Source organism: Ahaetulla prasina, chromosome 4 (assembly GCF_028640845.1).
Source record: "Ahaetulla prasina isolate Xishuangbanna chromosome 4, ASM2864084v1, whole genome shotgun sequence".
Classification (NCBI taxonomy): Eukaryota; Metazoa; Chordata; class Lepidosauria; order Squamata; family Colubridae; genus Ahaetulla; species Ahaetulla prasina.
Window position 1 is genome coordinate 84,365,405 of NC_080542.1, and position 18,312 is coordinate 84,383,716.

At 37.0% G+C, this 18,312-nt stretch overlaps 1 protein-coding gene across 15 annotated transcripts in view; it reads left to right on the forward strand.

Annotated features, from left to right (window-relative positions):
• LARS2 (leucyl-tRNA synthetase 2, mitochondrial) overlaps window positions 1-18,312 on the forward strand; it is a 344,490-nt gene that overhangs the window by 1,866 nt on the left and 324,312 nt on the right. For 13 of the 15 annotated variants that reach the window (XR_009155147.1, XM_058183693.1, XM_058183694.1 and 10 more), the window contains one exon: window positions 3,283-3,411. Coding sequence is in view for 14 of the 15 variants with exons in the window: in XM_058183693.1 (XP_058039676.1) it covers window positions 3,283-3,411 (129 nt within the window). In the remaining variant the exon portion in view is untranslated. Of the gene's footprint in view, window positions 1-1,960; window positions 2,127-3,282; window positions 3,412-18,312 lie in introns of all 15 variants that reach the window. The other 2 variants (XM_058183701.1, XM_058183700.1) reach the window with 2 other exon arrangements.

An 18,312-nucleotide genomic window follows, 5' to 3' on the forward strand; every position in this document is an offset into this window, starting at 1 on the left:
ATTGTTTTTTCTCTCCCAATTACATAATCCCTACATGAATTCAGTTTGGTGTAGCGGTTAAGGCAACAGGGTAGAAAACCAGGAGACTGAGTTCTACTCCCTCCTTAGACACAAACCAGCTGGGTGACTTTGGGCGATTCTCTCTTTCTTAGCCCTACGAAGAAGAAATGGCAAACAATTTCCAAATAACCTGGTCAAAAACCCCTGCAGGAATTAGTCGAGGCAGCCACCAAGAGTCAACAATGATTCAAAAGTACAAAAATCAACACAATTAAATTTGTTTGTTTGTTTATGACTGTGCAGCTTACTAAGATAAAAATTCAATATGAAACAATTCAAAGCAATAATTCCCATCCTGCTGGCAAAAACAAATCAGTCAATAAGACACTTGATGGGCTCCATCGCACTATGGGTTCCCATTGGCAAAACCAGGTCTTCAGAGTTTTGCAAAGAGACTTCCTTAAGAGAGGGGACCTACAGCATTCTTTGCCTCCCCATTCTGTGGGTTAGGTACCAGGAGAAGTTGGTCTTTCAAATAAGCCATCATATGGAGTTTTACAGGTGACAACCAATACCTTGAATTGGACCCAGAAGCAAATTGGCAGCCAGTGCAGCTCCTGCAGGAGATGTGACACATGTACACACATAGGTCTATGCAAACCCATGTGGATTGCTGAATTTTGAATCAATTGAAGTTTCCAGATACTTTTCAAGGGCAGCCCAAATACGTGTTACAATAGTCAAGACAAGAGGTGACTACGGCATGATTAACTGTGAGCAGGGATTGTTGATCCAGGAAAGTTTGTAACTAGTGTATAAATTACAGTTGTGCAAATGCCTTCCTGGCTATGACTGCTACCTGCTTCTTGAGCAGGATTAATGAGTCCAGGAGAAAGCCTTGATTATGCACTGGGCTTGCCTGGGGCAATGCTACCACATCCAAGATCAAAGATACAATTTTCCAAAGAACCCAAACTCAGAGTCATTGCATCTTGCCAAAGTTCCAGAGTTCAGTTTCAGTTTGTTGCTCCCCATCCAGCCCTTACCTTGAATTGGACCCAGAAGCAGATTGGCAGCCATGGTGTTTGGAGGCTATCTCCTAGCACTGTGAAAGAATTATGGCATTGCTTAACTCACTGTGAGCGAAGACACATAGCTGAGTATCATCAGCCTATTGATGATATCTTAGCCCATAGTGGTGAATGATCTCACTCAATGGCTTCATGTAGATGTTAAACAGAAGTGGAGAAATTACTGAGCAAAGCAGGAGATGAGAATCACATCTCTTGTTTCCTATCAGCACCAACTGACTGCAACTATGGAGGAAGGAAGTGAGCCAGGACAACACAGAGCCCCCAACTACCAAAGCTGCTCCAGAAAGATACTATAGTTGATAGTATCAAAGGCCACTGAGAGGTCAAGTAGGGTGAGGATGGATGCACTATTCCAATTCCACTCCCACCAGAAGTCATTGAAAAGCATGGCCAATGCTATTTCCATCCCATATCCAGTCCTGAATCCTGACTGGAAAGGATCTAGATAATCGATTTTCAGAAACTTCTGGAGCTGCCGCACAATCACCTTCTCAACAACCTTCCCCAGAAAGGGAAAACTGGATACAGGACAAAGATTAGGACCAAATTGTGTGTAACCACTATTACTCCTCAGGTTCTGGATGACCTGGGACAGGCTCATGGAAGTCGTATTTTCCATGAAACCCCAAGCTACCTCTGATCTCACCTCCAGGAATGGCAAATTGAAGTACCCAAGAACTATAAGCCTGAGGAATTCTACCTACAGTGTGCAGTGAGGTCCAAGAGTCTAGGTAGGGAACTGCCATGTAGCAGGGAGGCTGGTACAGCAAGTACCTACAGTTTAGATTGTTTCTGCATTTCATTGCAGCCTTTGGGGCATATCAGTTCATTCTTCCAAACCCTGTTGCCAATCTTTTTCTACTCAGTACAGTAGGCATGAGTTTAAATGGACTCCAGAGGATGGTAGAGGAGAGGAAGGCCTGGAGGAACGTTGTCTATGGGGTCGCGATGGGTCGGACACGACTTCACAACTAACAACACTTAGAGTACATACGTATTTCTTTTCTCCAGTGGGATAAACCAGGATATACAGTACGTATAGCTTGCACATGCTATTACACAGTATATTTAACTTTAAGGTTTTGGTTACTATCTTTAAAGCGCTCCATGGCTTAGGGCCTGGGTACTTATGGGACTGCCTGCTGTTACCTCATGCCTCCCACTGACCCGTACGCTCACACAGAGAGGGACTTCTCAGGGTGCCGTCCGCCAAGCAATGTCGGCTGGCAGCCCCCAGGGGAAGATCCTTCTCTGTGGGGGCTCCTACCCTCTGGAACGAACTTCCCCCGGGTTTACGCCAAATATCTGACCTTCGGACCTTCCGCCGCGAATTGAAAACATATTTATTTATTCGCGCGGGGCTGGCTTAAATTTTATTGGTTTTAAATTTTTAATGAATTTTTAATGGGTTTTAGTTTTATATGTTCCAAAGATTTAGGCCAATTATGTAATAAGTTTTTTAATTCGTATTTTAATTGTATATTGCACTGTTTGTTTTACCTTGGCTGTACACCGCCCTGAGTCCTTCGGGAGAAGGGCGGTATAAAAATCGAAATAATAATAATAATAATAATAATAATAATAATAATAATAATAATAATAATAATAATAATAATAATAATATTTATTCACTCAGAATGCTTATGAATCCCAATAGATCATAAATTAAAATTGCTTAATTCCAAAATCTCAATAAGTAAAATTTAACCTCTTGAGAAAAGTGTGAGAATTCATATTACTGTCAAAAAACTTTTATCATGGGAAGGTAAAGCTGTATGTAACATTTTGTGATCCAGATTATAGGAAATCTGTAGTTATTAAAATGTATATTGGCCAGGGGTGGTATCCACTTGCTTTCCCTACTGGTTCACAAATGTGAGCGTGTGCATGCGCTCAGCCATCCACATATGTGCTTTGCTGGCACGCACACTTTCCGCGCATGCACACGCCCTCAAAAACGTGCCTAAATTGGATTGCATAGAGTTGGGCAGATGGGCGGACCCACGGGCAGGCCCACTCGCAATTTCTGCTACTGGTTCGGGTGAACCGGTCCGAAACGGCTGAATACCACCTCTGATCTTGGCACAGAAAGTGTAGCTTTCTTTTTAAAATAAGCAGGTTTTAAAAAAGAAAAAGAATACTATGTAGCTTCTGCTCAAAGTGAGTTTTTTTTTTAATTTTTGTTTAGAAATCAAAGCCAAAGTATTACATCCTGTCTATGTTCCCATATCCTTCTGGAAAACTTCACATGGGCCATGTTCGAGTATACACCATAAGTGACACAGTAGCATGGTTTCAAAAAATGAGAGGATTTCAGGTATGTATTTTAGAATGATCCTTCCTTCCTTCCTTCCTTCCTTCCTTCCTTCCTTCCTTCCTTCCTTCCTTCCTTCCTTCCTTTTCTCCCTCCCTCCCTCAACCATCTGAGAAAGATTTTCGTATTGATATCTAGATAAGGTTAAAAGTTTACAGAAATCAATTCTGATTAGTTTAGGGAAATTCTTCTGTATGTAATAGCTATTGTATTAATGAATCTCCCCCTAATGAGCTTCCATCCATAGTCTTGTCAGGTGCTATGAAGAATAAATCGACGCCCACTTCCCTATGGCAGTCCTTAAATATTGGAAGACCGTACTATCAAGCTGCTGTACTTATATGGGTAAAAGAGTAGATATTTCTAAGGAATAGGAGAATATTACTACTGGAGGGTCATGATATTCTAATAGAGTGACATGCATTTCTTTGGTATGGGAGAAGCATGGCACATCAATACTTTCAAAGGCATTATATAAGAAATGCATTACTAATAGTGTGGAATAAAATCAAACAACAAAATTATATGAAAATACCAGTCTAGCTCTCCACCTTAGAAGCACTGATATACCCAAACCTTATAAATATGGAAAAAATTGTTACATATAAGGATATATTAAATGAGAAGGGTGAATTGAAAACCAGATTAGAATTAAAAGAACAAGGGGTGGAATTGGAGTGGTGGTCATACCTGCAAATAAAATCATGTTATGTGAAGGTTGTGAAAATATGGGGTATCTATAGAGAATTAATGGTATTAGTTATATTATTAGTGGGGACTGATGATAAATTGATAACGGTAATTTATAAATACTTACTAGACTATAAAATAGAGGAAGAACAAGTTAAGGAGACAATGGTCGTATGGGCCAAACATTTTGGATAGAACATTGATTTGGGCAATTGGCAAAAACTCTGGGAAAGAAATTAGAAGTTGACCTTAGTCACATCATACAAAGAGAATCTTTATAAAATGTTTTACAGGTGGCTAGAAAAAATGGTTGGACAACATATAGAATTCAAGCCAGAACTATTTCTATTAGGTATTATTACAGAAAGCTATAGCAAAGGTTCGGTATACCTAATTCTTCACATCCTAACAGTAGCGAGAATAGTGTATGCACAGCAATGGAAAAGTGAAAACACTCCTTCAGAAAAGGAGATAATAGGAAGATATTAACATGCGCAGAAATGGCGAGACTAACATTAGAATTAAAAAACAGAGGAGAGACAGAATATATGACATATGGAATAGATTTTATCAATGGCTGGAAACAGGAGGTGGGAGTCGGTACATGAAAAAATTAGGCTAAATAGACCTGAAATTAGATATTATATATGTATTAGAATGAATATGTTGGTCAAAAATAATTGTATAAGACTAGCACTGGGTAAGTTATATATATGTTATTTGTCTTTCACTTTGGTTTCTATGGCGGATGAAATGCCAGGACATTCACACTATTTTTGATATACCCTGTTTCCTCCAAAATAAGACATCCCCTGATAATAAGGCCAATCGGGCTTTTGAACACATGGCAATAAGGCCAAGCGCTTATTTCAGGGTTCAGAAAAATGTAAGACAGGGTCTTATTTTGGGGGAAACATGGTACTTATATGTAAATAAATAAATAATTAAAAAAAGAAAGAATAAATCAACGCCCACTTCCTTATGGTAGTCCTTACATATTGGAAGACTGCTATTATGTCTCTTCTGAAGCTTCTTTTTTTAATTAAAATTTTTTATTTTTATTTCCTATACACAAGTTGCAAATGTACATTCTCTTATCCATAATTAATCATACATATACATATTTTTTCTGAAGCAAGCATAAAAATAAGACATTTTAATTACATTTGGGGTTGCTCTTATACCCTTTCTTTCCCCTCCTTTCACAACAAACCTTCTCCTCTTTCTCCTCCCTCCCTCCTCTCCTACTTTCTTCCTCCTCTCCTTCCTCTTTCCTACTTCCCCTTCTTCTCCCCCACTCCTCCCCTCTTTCCCCCTTTCTCATTTTCTCTGCTACTCTTGACCCCTATCCTTTCTTCCTCTCCTTCCCCTTTCTTCCATTCCTCTCCCTCCCTCTTGTCCTCTATCTTACCCTCTACTCCTCTCTCCTTCCTTTCTTCTTTGTTGTGCAATATTTCCCTTATTTGGTATCCAAGCAACTCCGATTTTCTCCATTTTGGTGGAGACAGCAGTCAGTGTAGGTAGAACTCCTCTTCAGATTGGACAACTGAGTCTGTTGAAGCTGTAAAGTCCCGCCCCTTGCTGCCAGGAAGCCCAGCTTTTGACTCAGTTGTTCAGTAACATTTCCTCTACCCATGTCTGTATTCTAAACCAATAATTTTTTGCTTCTGTCCATGACCACCACGTATGATAATATGATCCCAGCAAATGTGAATATTTCCAACATTTAGCTGATTTATCTTTAAACATTTTTGCTAGTCTTTCTGGTGGCATGTGCCATCTATAAAACATTTTATATAAAGTTTCTTTATGCATTTGCCATTGTCAATTTAGAATTCCTTTCCCATAGTTGTTGCCATTTCTCTAATTCTATTGCATAACCCAAATTTTTTGCCCATGTTATCATTGTCTCTTTCCATTTCATTTCATTTTCTAATCTAATTTGCAATAAGTAATTATACAATCTTTTAATCATTTTTTTATCCTTTCCAGTCATTGTCTGATTCAACTCTGATTCCCCAAATTAAAACCATGTTGTTTCAAATCTTTATTATATCTTGATTGTATCGGCAGTTTTGTGTACCAATCAGTCTGAATCCCTTGTTTTTCTAGATCTTGTTTCTGTTTTAGTTCTTCCTTCTCTGTTAAGATGTCCTTATACCTTACCATATTGTCCATGTTAATCATATTTGGATGTGTCAACGCTTCTATTGTTGAAAGCCACATTTGTATTTCCATATAATGTTTTTCTTTCACTCTCTCCCATACTGTTAACAAACCATTTCTTACACAATGTCTCTGGAAGTATCCATGTATCCTATTTTTTCCATACCATAAAAAGGCATGCCAGCCTAGTTGCAAATCATGTCCTTCCAAAGTCAATAGTCTTGTATTTCTCAGTAGAATCCATTCCATTCTTTAACCCAAGTTAGCATTGCTGCTTGGTGATAAAGTTCCCAATTTGGTAGACCAACTCCTCCTCTAGTCCTAGAATCTTGAAGCATTTTAATATTAATTCTTGCTTTCTTCCCTTGCCATATATATTTCCACATCATTTTATTCAAACTCAAAATATTTCTTCTCCAATTTTATCGGAATTGTTTAAAAAAACAACAAAATTCTCAGCAATACATTCATTTTGATTAATGCTATTCTTCCAATTAATGATAGTTGCAGATTTTTCCATTTTTCCAAGTCTATTTTAATTTGATTTCTCAGTTTTAGTAGTTATCTTCCTTTACTTGAGGAAAGGAGGTTAATTGGATGTCCAGATATTTCACTTTCTTTTACTATTTGAATATCTACTTCTCCATTAATTGCTTCTTTTGTTTTTCTCCCATATTTTTAACTATAATTTTTGTTGTTTTTATTTATTTTCTATCCTTTTAAGTAATTTTTATTATTTTTCCTTTATATAACAGTAGTACATAATCAACAGACTGTGTCATTTTTATATACTTCGGATCAACATTCCATACAATATATATATATAATATACATTCAATATCTAATCCTCAATAGCCTTATATATATTTCCAGTTTTTACTTCTATTATCTATCCAGGTGTACCATTTTTCCCAAACCACGTAAAATTCCAAATATTTTTTTTCTTTTAGTTCAGGGTAAGTTTTATCCATTTCGGCTTCTTATCTACAACTTCTTATCTAATGATATGGGGATTGTCTGAAATAGGTATAATAATTTGGGTAGAATATTCATCTTGATAGTCACTATCCTACCTAAAAGCGATAGTTGTAGTGTTCCCAATCTTTCCCAATCCTTCTTTATTTGTTGGACTAGTACCATGTAGTTATCCTCCTTTAGAGATGAACATCTTGCCATTAACCATATCCCTAAATATATTTTTTTTTACTATTTTTACATCCATTTCCTTTTCTAATTCTTTTTTCTGGTTTGTTGTTAAGTTTATAATTATCATTTTGGTTTTCCCTTTATTAATTTTAAGTCCAGCTATTTCCCCATCTATTTGTCGTATTAGTATGGACCAGATTCCAGAGGTTCCTCAGTAATGAATACCATGTCATCTGTGAAGGCCTGTGCTTTGTACTCTTCTTTTTAAATTTTTGTTCCCTTTATTTCTCGGCTTGCTTTGATTCTATTTAGTAATATTTCTGGTGTTAGAATAAAGAGAAGTGGCTACATTGGGCATCCCTGACGTTCACTCTTGGTTATCTGAAATGTATTGATGGTATCCCCATGTATTGGTGGTATTGTATTGGTGGTACCCTTTCCTTCTGCATCGTATATATTGCCGCTATCATCTTTTCAAATTTACTTCTCAGTTTCATGTGTCTAATTTGCCTAATTATGAATTGCCAGTTTAAATTGTCAAAAGCCTTTTGGGCATTCAGAAAAACAAGAGCCACTTGTTTCTTTGGATGGGCTTCATAATACTCCAGTATGTCTACTATTATTCTTGTGTTATCTTTTATTTGTCTGTTTGGAAGGAAGCCATTTTGATCCAGATGTATAGTCTCATTCAATACTTTTTTCAGCCTTTCTGCTATTATATTCATGAATATTTTGTAATCTGCATTTAAGAAGGATATTGGTCTGTAATTTGATTTGATTTTTATCTGTACCTTCTTTCAAGATTAAGTTAATGTATGCCTCCCTCCACAATTCCGATATTTTCGCTTATTATAATGTTTCATTAATATTTCCTACAATATTAGTTCTATAATCTCACTCATTTTTTGTAGACTTCCCCTGGGAGACCATCTGGTCCTGGTGTCTTATTGTTCTTAAGTCTTAGGATTGCCCCTCTCAATTCTTCTGGTGTTATTTCTCTATTTAACATTGGCCTTTTTCTTCCTCTAGTGGTATAATCCCTTCTTCCAACAAATAATTATCAATTTTATCCTTTGCTATTTTCTTTTGTTTATAAAGATTCATATAATACTTTTGTACAATTTTCTTCTTCTCTTCTTCATTATTTTCTGGAGTCCTCGTCTCATCATATAATTGTTGGATAATCTTTTCTTCTTTCTCCTTCTTCAGTTTGTAAGCCAGCCACCTTCCAGTCTTATTAGCATGTTCAAAAAAGAATTGTTTAGAAAGTTTTAAATTTCTTGTAATCTCTGCTTGCTCTAATATGTTTAATTTATATCTAACAAGGGACAAAGTTTCTTTAACAAGTTTATCTCCTGGTTTTGTTTGGAGTAGATTCTCCAATTTTCCAATTTCTTCCATTAGGGTGTTGTGTTGCTTCCATTTTTCCTTATTTTTCATCTTGCTTTCGGATGTGTACCTCCTGGAGGCACACTATGTCTATTTTTTGTTTAATTAGCTTTGTAAATATTTGTCTCCTTTTTGCCACTGCATTTAGTCCATTAACATTTATTGATATTATTTTTAAATCTTCCATTCTATTATCTGTCTTCCAGATATTAGTATCTGTTGGCCCTTGTAACTATTTGGTTTCTTGTTTTAATATCTCTTATTTCTTGGCTTTTTTCTTCTTCTTTGCTTTTCTCTTCCTGGACCTCTCCTTTGGCTTCCTGATGTTGTAGTGGTTCTTCTTCTTGACTTATGGTCTCCATCTCCTCCTTAGTACTTTGATCCTCTTCATTTCCCATCGCTATCAATTTTAACCTTCTTGCCTTGCCAAGAAACAAGCATTCCTTCTGGGAGTATCCACTTAAACAAAATATTTCGTTCGTTCAACTGTAAGGCCAAGAAACAATAGTTCTTACGTTGTTCTTGAACCCTTCTGGGGATTTGCTTCAATGTAATAATTTCCTTCTCCTTGTATATCATTGGTTCTTCTCGGGTAATATTGTAAACTATATCCCGGATTTTCTTTCGGGCAAATCTAATATGGACCTACCTCTCTAGGCAGTTTGTGCCATCTAGCACAATTTGTTTGGATTCGATACACTTCATCCATTTTGTTCATAATTTCTTGCTTATCCCTTTGGAGAAATTCTGCTATAATGCCTGCCATTATCTGTCCTAAATCTTCATCCTTTGCTTCTATCACATTTTGAAATCTTAAGTAAAATGATACCCGGTCCATTTCTAATTGGATTACTGAATCTTCTAGGTCTTTATTGCCATCATTTTCTGATCTACCAAATCTAATTTTTTTCCGGTTTGTTTGTTTCGGCTTCTACTATTTTTATTTTTTGTTCATTCTTCTGAATTGCTTGGATTAAGTTCATTTTATTATCCAATTTCTGAATATTGAATTTCATTTCTCCATGATTGCTAGACATTGTTTCTTGCATCTTTACTGGATCAATGTCAGAGTGGCTTGCATTGTTTGTATGTTTGGGGTCATATTAATTTTTTCCACCTTTGGTAATCCCTCTGTCGACTGTTGATTTGATGGGGAAGCTGTTGTTATCGTTGGATTTGATGGAGTTTTTTTCCCTGCCTTTAAAGTCATTGTTGCAAGACTAGTCATCTCTTTAAATACCCTGCTTTGCTCTCCCAGTATTCACCACTTTAGCGGTTAGATATATTATGCTGAATCACTGCTCCTCCCGCCGAGCCACCACTCACTCTCCCAGCTGAAGTTCCCTTTTAACCAAGCAAACAGGACTCACTTTTCCAAGCGATCATCAGCCTTGCGGTTTTCAGGATAATCAGCCGCTTCAAATGTCACAGTCTGCTATAAAATCTTCTCTTCCCTTTGCTCTCTGGATCATCGCAGCCTCGAGTCTTCCATAGTGCAATGGCAGACACTTTCACATTGGTTTGACGGGGTGTCCTTTTTTGCAACAAAGTGATCACCTTTCACTTCACTGCACTCCGGACTTCCCCTCTAGTCTGCAAAGTCCTTCAGGTTCCTTGTGCCCTGAAAGGTCCCCAAAACGTGATGTATTCGGGGTCTGGCAACAGAGGCTTTTCACTTTCCCCCGCGCCACTGAGACGATACCACCGGAAGTTCATCTTTATTTATTTTCAATCCAGCTACTTCTCCATATTCTTCTATTTGCTCCATTATTGGGCCCGTTTCTATTGGTTCTTCCATAATGAATACTAAATCATCTGCAAATGCTTGTAGCTTATATTCTTCTCTTTTAATTTTCATTCCTTTTATTTCTTTATCTTGCCTTATTTTTCTGTTTAAGATTTCTAGTGTCAAGATGAATAACAATGGAGATAACAGACATCCTTGCCTAGTTCCTTTTCTGATATCTATTTTCTCTGTTATTTCACCATTTATTATTACCTTTGCCAATTGGTCTTTATATATAGTCTTAACCATGTTAATAAATCTATCCCCAAAATCCCTCTTTTGTAATTGTGTGGTCATAAATTGCCAATTTACGTTATCAAATGCCTTTAGTGCATCTAAAAATAATAATGCCATTTGTTTCTCTGAATGTGCTTCATAATATTCCAATGTATCCAATATGATTTGTATATTGTCTCTCATTTGTCTTTTAGGCAAAAGAACATTTTGATCTGAATGTATAAATTCATTTAACAACCTCTTCAATCTTTCTACCATGATTGATGCCAATATTTTGTAATCTCCATTTAATAGTGAAATTGGTCTATAATTTTTTATTTGTTGTAAATCTGTTTCTTCTTTTGGTATAAGAGTTATATATGCCTCCATCCACGAGTTCGAAACCTTGGCTTCTATTAATAAATCATAAAATACTTGTAACATTTTATCGCTTACTACCTCTTGCAATGTTTTATATAGTTCTACTGGTAGTCTATCTGGTCCTGGGGTTTTTCCATTCTTCTGCCTTTTATTCCCTCCACCAATTCTATCATTGATATTCTTCTTCTGGTGCTTTTTAAAATTCTTCTGGTATTTTAGGAATCATTGCTTTTCCAAAATATTGTTCTATTTTCCCTTCTGATCTCTGCTCTTGTTGATATAATTCCTTGTAATATTCCTCAATTATTTTTTTCTTTTCCTCATTTTGATAACACATCTTTCCATCTTGATCTAGTAGTTGAATTAACAGTTTCCTTTCTTTTTCTTTTTTCATTTTATATGCCAGCCATCTTCTATTTGCATTTTCAAAAAAAATTTGCTTTGTTGATTTTATTTTCTTTGCCAGGTCTTCATTCTCAGTTAAGTTCAATTTATGTTTTCTCAAGTCCATTAGGTTTTTAGTTTTTTTATCTTGTGGGTTTTTTTGGCAAGTCTTCAATTTCTTATATTCCTCCTCTAATTCCTTTTGTGTTTGTCTATTCCATTTATTTTTTTCCCTGCATAAGTCATTGCCAAACCTCTTATATATGTGTCCCATACATTTTGTAATGATGTATCTTCTTTTCTATTCTCTTTGAAGAAAAAAGTCAATTCTTTTTCCATATATTGTATAAAGTCTTTCTCATTTAACGAGTTTTTATTTAATGTTTATCTTATTATTTTTCTTTGTCCTTTCCATACCATCATCATTGTATTATGGTCTGCCCATATATTTGCCTTTTATCAATCTTGTCTATCCTAGATATTAAATCTGTAGACATCCACATCATATCCTTGACCCTGACATATGCCTATTTGAATAAAATATATACTGCTTTTCCTTTAGATTTCTTTTTCTCTAAGCATCTTGTAGACTTAATTCATCTACCATTGTATAAAATGCTTTTGGAAGTGTCCTCCTTGGTTTTTTATTCACTTTTGTAGATTTATAGTCTAACTCATTATCAACTATTGCGTTAAAGTCTCCTATTATGCCAATATCTTCATAATTATACTTAGTATTTTTCTGTGTAATTTCACATAAAATTCTTCTTGATTTTCATTTGGAGCATATATACCCACAAGTAATGTTTTTTTATAGTTCATTACAATTTCTACCATTAACACTCTTCCTTCCTCATCCTCAAATATTTGTTTGGATTTAATTGTCTGATATAAAATACTACTCCTCTTTTACTTTGAGAAGCCAATGTTGTGTACAATGTCCCCAATTTTGTTCGCTCCAACAGTTTTTATGTTGCTTTCTAATATGGACTTCTTGTAAGCATATAATTTCTAATTTTAGCTTCTCTAATTTGTTAAATATTTTCCTTCTTTTTATTGCTGAATTTAGTTCATTTATATTCAAAGAAATTACTTTAATTTCTTCTTCCATTTCTTATTTATTTACTTGTTTTGTCGATCTAGTTGTTCTTATCTCCCTTTGTTCTTTAACTTCTTTCGCTCTTGCTCCTCTTATTGCTCTCTCTTCTTGTTTTTTAGTCATCTCCCTTGGCTGCTCTTTCTTCTCCTGTTGTCCATCTTCTTTTTCATCTTCAGTCTTTCTTCCTCTAGTATTTGTTCATAAAATAACTGCTTTTTCTATTGAATCTAGTCTGTATCTTTGCTCTTGCCAATTCACCAATATTCCTTCTGGAATAGGACTCTAAAATTTATTCCTCTTTTTATCAAACATTTCGTGAGGAATTAATATTCTTTTCTCAGATCTCTCACTGTTCTTGGAATTTGTTTCAGTGCCACTACTTCTCTCCCTTTGTGCTTTATCATTGCATTTCTCATCATTTGCAATATCTCTGTTCTCAATGTTTTCTTAGTGAATCTAACATGGATTTCTCTAGGTCAGTGATGGCTAACCTTTTCTGGACCGAGTGCCCAAAGTGCATGGCCAAACCTCCAAAATGCAATGTGCGTGTGGCCCCCATGCCTGCACCCCACCCCCTACACATGCACAACAGAGACCCAAAGACAGGTGGGAGGCACCTGTGCATGCGCATGTGCGGCAGAGCTGAGCTGGGGCAACAGCTTGCATGCCCACAGAAAGGGTGTTGCGTGCCACCTCTGGTACGAGTGCCATAGGTTCGCCATCACAGCTCTAGGTAAGTTATTTCTCATCGCATATCTTGTGTGCATTCTATATATCTCGTCGATCCTATTTAAGATCCTTTCCTTGCCTTCTTCCATTACTTCTGCTAATATCTCTGCAATTTACACTGCTAGATTTTCTCCCTTTTCTTCCTCAATATTTTGGAATCTTAAATAATAATCAATTTTATCCATTTCAAGAGTTATAATTGTTTTTTCCTGGTTTTTATCAGTGGTTGTAGGTCCATCTCTTCAACATTTTTCTCCATTGACTCTGCTTTTTCTCCCATTTGCTGCAATCTTTGTTTTTCCCTCTCATCTCTTTTACTTCTTTCAATTCTCCTTCCATTTTTATCATGTTTCCTTCCATTTTTTCCATTCTTCCATCTACCTTTTCTAATCTTGATTTAATATTTTCATATATAGTCTGTAAAAAATTTTACAGAATTTTTTAATTCTGTGTTGATTTTCTCTTGCTCTAATGCATTTTCTGTTGTCTTTTGCCCTGTAACACCCGATGCTGTTTACATTGATAGTGATGATAGATGTTATGTTGTTTTCTTCATCTTGTCTCTTCAAATCACACCACCCAATTTGTAATCCAAATAATCCAATTCTTGGGTTCCAGCTATCTGTTTATTTAAATTCCAAATTCAAATTCCAGATCTGCTCCCAAATCAATCAAATTCTTCAAGTTCTTGATACCCTAATCCACATAAGTTTAATCCATATAAGAAAAGGTAGGACGGCTATGTTAGAGAGGAACAAAAAACCAAAAACAAGCCAGCAACAACCCATGAAGCCAAAGAGAAAAAAGTGGAAAAAGGAGAAGAAAAAAACCCCCAGATCAGAACAAAAATAAAAGTTCACCAATAAAAAAATCTAAACTCAAGGTATTCACTCAAAATGTCCATTCAAACAATAAAAAAATAGAAAAGATGTAATATATGATCTCCAAGAAAATTTAACAAAAATGGAAAAGGAAAAAAACAAAACAAAAACCATACCAATCACAAAAATTTAAATCCAGGAAGAAAAAACCAGAAGAAAAAAAAAAAAAAACCAAAAAAAGGAAAAAGCAGAAAGATAAAAATAATATTCCAAAATCCCACTATTCCAAAGTCATCCAAAATGTATAAGTCCATTAGGTGAAAGAAAAAAAACAAGCAACAGACAGCTCAATCCTAGTAGTCTACAAAAGCTTTCATTCTTCTTCCCCCCCCCCCACACTTTCTGTTACAAAATTACAAGACTGCTTCTTATCAAAATCTTCTTGCCAGTTTCCAAAACATTGTCCAAGGTCATTCCACTCTCGTCTTCTCCTTTATTCAGTATTTCTATTTAATTTTCTCTATCACCACTAGATGGCACTGCAATTCACTTAAAAATAATCTTTAAAATATCAATATACTTTTCTTCTTTCAATTTTGCATTCCCACTACATAACTCAAATTTTCAAAATACAGTTCATCAGCCAGACAAAACCTCTTTGTCCAATCTGCTTTCAATTCATTAAATTGATTTTTCAGTTTTTAATAATTAACTTTATTCCACTCCCTCCCCTCTCCTCTTTGCCATATCTCTCAAAGTAATATTTTTAAAAGTTCAGGAGTTAAATATGTAAAAGGAATTTTATTTTTATTTATTTTTATTTATTTATTAATCACATTTATATACCGCCCTATCTCCCGAGGGACTCAGGGCGGTTCACAGGCAAGTAAAAGACATATAAATACACACTAAAACCACATTTAAAAAACTTATTCTACAAAGCCGAATTAAAAAGCAATATAAATAATAAAAACCCATTTAAAACCAATATAAATTTAAAAACTAATCCAGTCCTGCGCAAATGAATAAGTGTGTTTTAAGCTCGCGACGAAAGGTTCGGAGGTCCAGAAGTTGACGGAGTCCTGGGGGAAGTTTGTTCCAGAGGGTGGGAGCCCCCACAGAGAAGGCCCTTCCCCTGGGTGTTGCCAGACGGCACTGCCTAGCTGACGGCACCCTGAGGAGTCCCTCTCTGTGAGAGCGCACGGGTCGGTGAGAGGTAGTCGGTAGCAGTAGGCGGTCCCGTAAATAGCCCGGCCCTATGCCATGGAGCGCTTTAAAGATGGTCACCAAAATCTTGAAGCGCACCCGGAAGGCCACAGGTAGCCAGTGCAGTCTGCGCAGGATAGGTGTCACATGGGAGTCATGAGGGGCTCCCTCTATCACCCGCGCAGCCGCATTCTGGTTTCTTGTTTCTAAGACCTTAGTTTCTCAGATGATAAACTCTCTTTTCTTTTTTTCTTGGCTGCCCTGGCTTTTGACAGCTCCTAATGGCTGTCTTCCCTCATCGCTGGATCGGAGGCTGATACCAGCCCTTCAGGGAACTTGCGATTTCACTATTCATGCCAGCCTATGCCTCTGTTCTTCACTGTCCCTATAGGACAGCCGGGATATCGGCGTTTTTCTGGAGCCCCAGAATTCTATGCCGTACCATCATAATGCTGGCCACGCCCCCCTCTTCTGAAGCTTCTCTTCATTAGCTAAACATACTTAGTTCCCTTAGCTCTGATGTCTGCAACCTGTGGCTCTAGAGCCATATGGGGCTCTTCTGTCTCCCTGCTGTGGCTCCCTGTCTGCTGAACTCACCCCTAGCTGGCTCCGCCCCTTGCTCTCCCCTCCCAGTCATTCCTGGCCTGGCCTGAGAAGGTAAGGGCAACAACGGGGGATGGAGACTTTACATATTCCAGAGCAGGAACAAAGTACCCCTGTACTTGCCATATCTTGCAGGTGCTTCTTTCGGCCCTTGTTGGTGCTCTGTCCCTCGGGGTGATGCGTGACTTGTTCTCCACCCTGAGACGTTGGCCCAGCCCGGTTGTGGCTGATGCTCTGCATTGTAATGGGTTCCAGGAGGAGGAGGGGACACTGTCTCACCCATTGTGAAGTGTGCTAAATTTAACTGTGCTGCACAAGGCATTGTGAGAGCAGCGGGCAGTATATGGAGATGGCAACAGCAATGTACAGTGTTGGCCACAGCCAGGCCGAGCCAGTGTCTCAGAGCGGAGAGCAAGTCACGTATCTCCCCAAGTGACCAAGGTGTGTGCAGCACCAGCAAGAGCCAAAAGAAGCACCTGGGAGAGGAGGGCGAGGGGCAGGGCCAGCCAGTGTGGGTTCAGCCGACAGCGAGCCACAGCAGGGGGATGAAAGAGCTTCATTTATTTGGGAACCTGAAATGACTCTTTTTAAATATGGTAAAAAACACCCAAAGAAGAAAGAACAACATCAGCAAAAAAAACAAAAACAAAAAAAAACCCACGAACTCTCGCCTGTTTTTAGAAATGGTTCAAGTGGGAACACACACACACACACACACACACACACACACACAATATAGAGACAGAGAGAGACAGAAGGAGAGAGAGAGAGAAAGAGAGAGATACCTGTTACCCTAGGAGCCACAAAACCTGGGTAAGTGTGGCTGAGGGGGGTCATGTGACTGGATGGGAGTGAGTGACTTTGAGTTGGACACGCCCAGCCAGGTTTTGTGACTCCTGATGATTTCTGTGGGAAATGGGTCCAAATGGCTCTTTGAGTGTTTAAGGTTGGAGGCTCCTGCCTTAGATGTTGATATAATATATCAAAATAACAAAGAACAAATGATTCAGAAACTGGAGAACCAGTAGGAGTATTCATATGTTACAGTCCATATTTGTATTGCTCTCCACCTTGTCTCATTACAAGAAATGGCTCTCTAATTGTGCCATGATTTTTTTTAATTTGAGGCTATCCTTATCAGTTCCCCTTTTCTCCCTTTTCACTACTTTTATTTAAACTTAGTTTTGCATTTTCTTTGAATACTGGCCAATCTCTATAACTTCAGAAAAGTGCATTTTCAAACACTTTTAAAATCTATTCAGAGCTTAGAGTGCAGAGACAAAGGGATTGAAGCAAGGATTTTCCTACATGTTGAAGTACCATGGTACATTAGTCACCATGGTAACAGAAAAAATACATCTGTTTCTGAGATTAATCTATGGATAATTGACACTGGACTTGAAACTATTTACACTAATTTTATCTCCTGCAATACCTTTATCTTATGGTAATAACCAAATCTCTCTATGTTGCGTTCCTAGTGAATATTTCGTTTTAAAGAAATGTCTCCTGAAAGTCCATTTTAAATATAGTATTACTATATATTTGGGCACAGTTAATTAGTCATCTTTTTAAAATTGCCATGCTTTCACTCTCCCACACATCAGATTAGGTGAATGAGAATGATATTTTCCTTCCTGTTTCCAGGCTCAATGGAGTTACTAGAAGTGCCTTGCATGATAAGATAAAGACCAATCAAAATTGCACCATATGGAAGCTTTAATAATATGCATTAATTTTACCATTTAAATTCTACCATTTAAATTTCTCAATATAAGCAGTTTAGAATGGATGAACTTCCAACTCTCAGAATTCATAATATAAAAACATTATGAATTCTGAAATTCATAATTAAGGATTATGAATTTAATTAAGGATCCAGAAGTAAAGTAATTTGGAAAAAATGACCAGATACGAGGTTTTTAAAGTTTTTTTTAAACGAAACCCTTACAGAGATATGTAGAATTCTTAGTGCTTCCATACAAAAATTAAGGCTTAAAAGTATATCTATGGTATTTAACTCCACATAAGAATCTCACTTACAATATATAATTATTTAATATATAATATAATTATATAAGTATTTTTTCGCACTATAAGATGCTCCAGACTATAAGATGCACATTAGCTTTAGAGGAGGAAAACAAGAAAAAAAAACATGCCTCTGCCTCCTAGCATCCCTCCGGTATTCATTTGGCTAGCGTCCTTGCAGCAGACAGCCTGCGTCCTCCGTGTCTGCTGACTCCGCTGTGGAATGCTGGAGCCTTCACTGCCAAGCAGCTGATTGG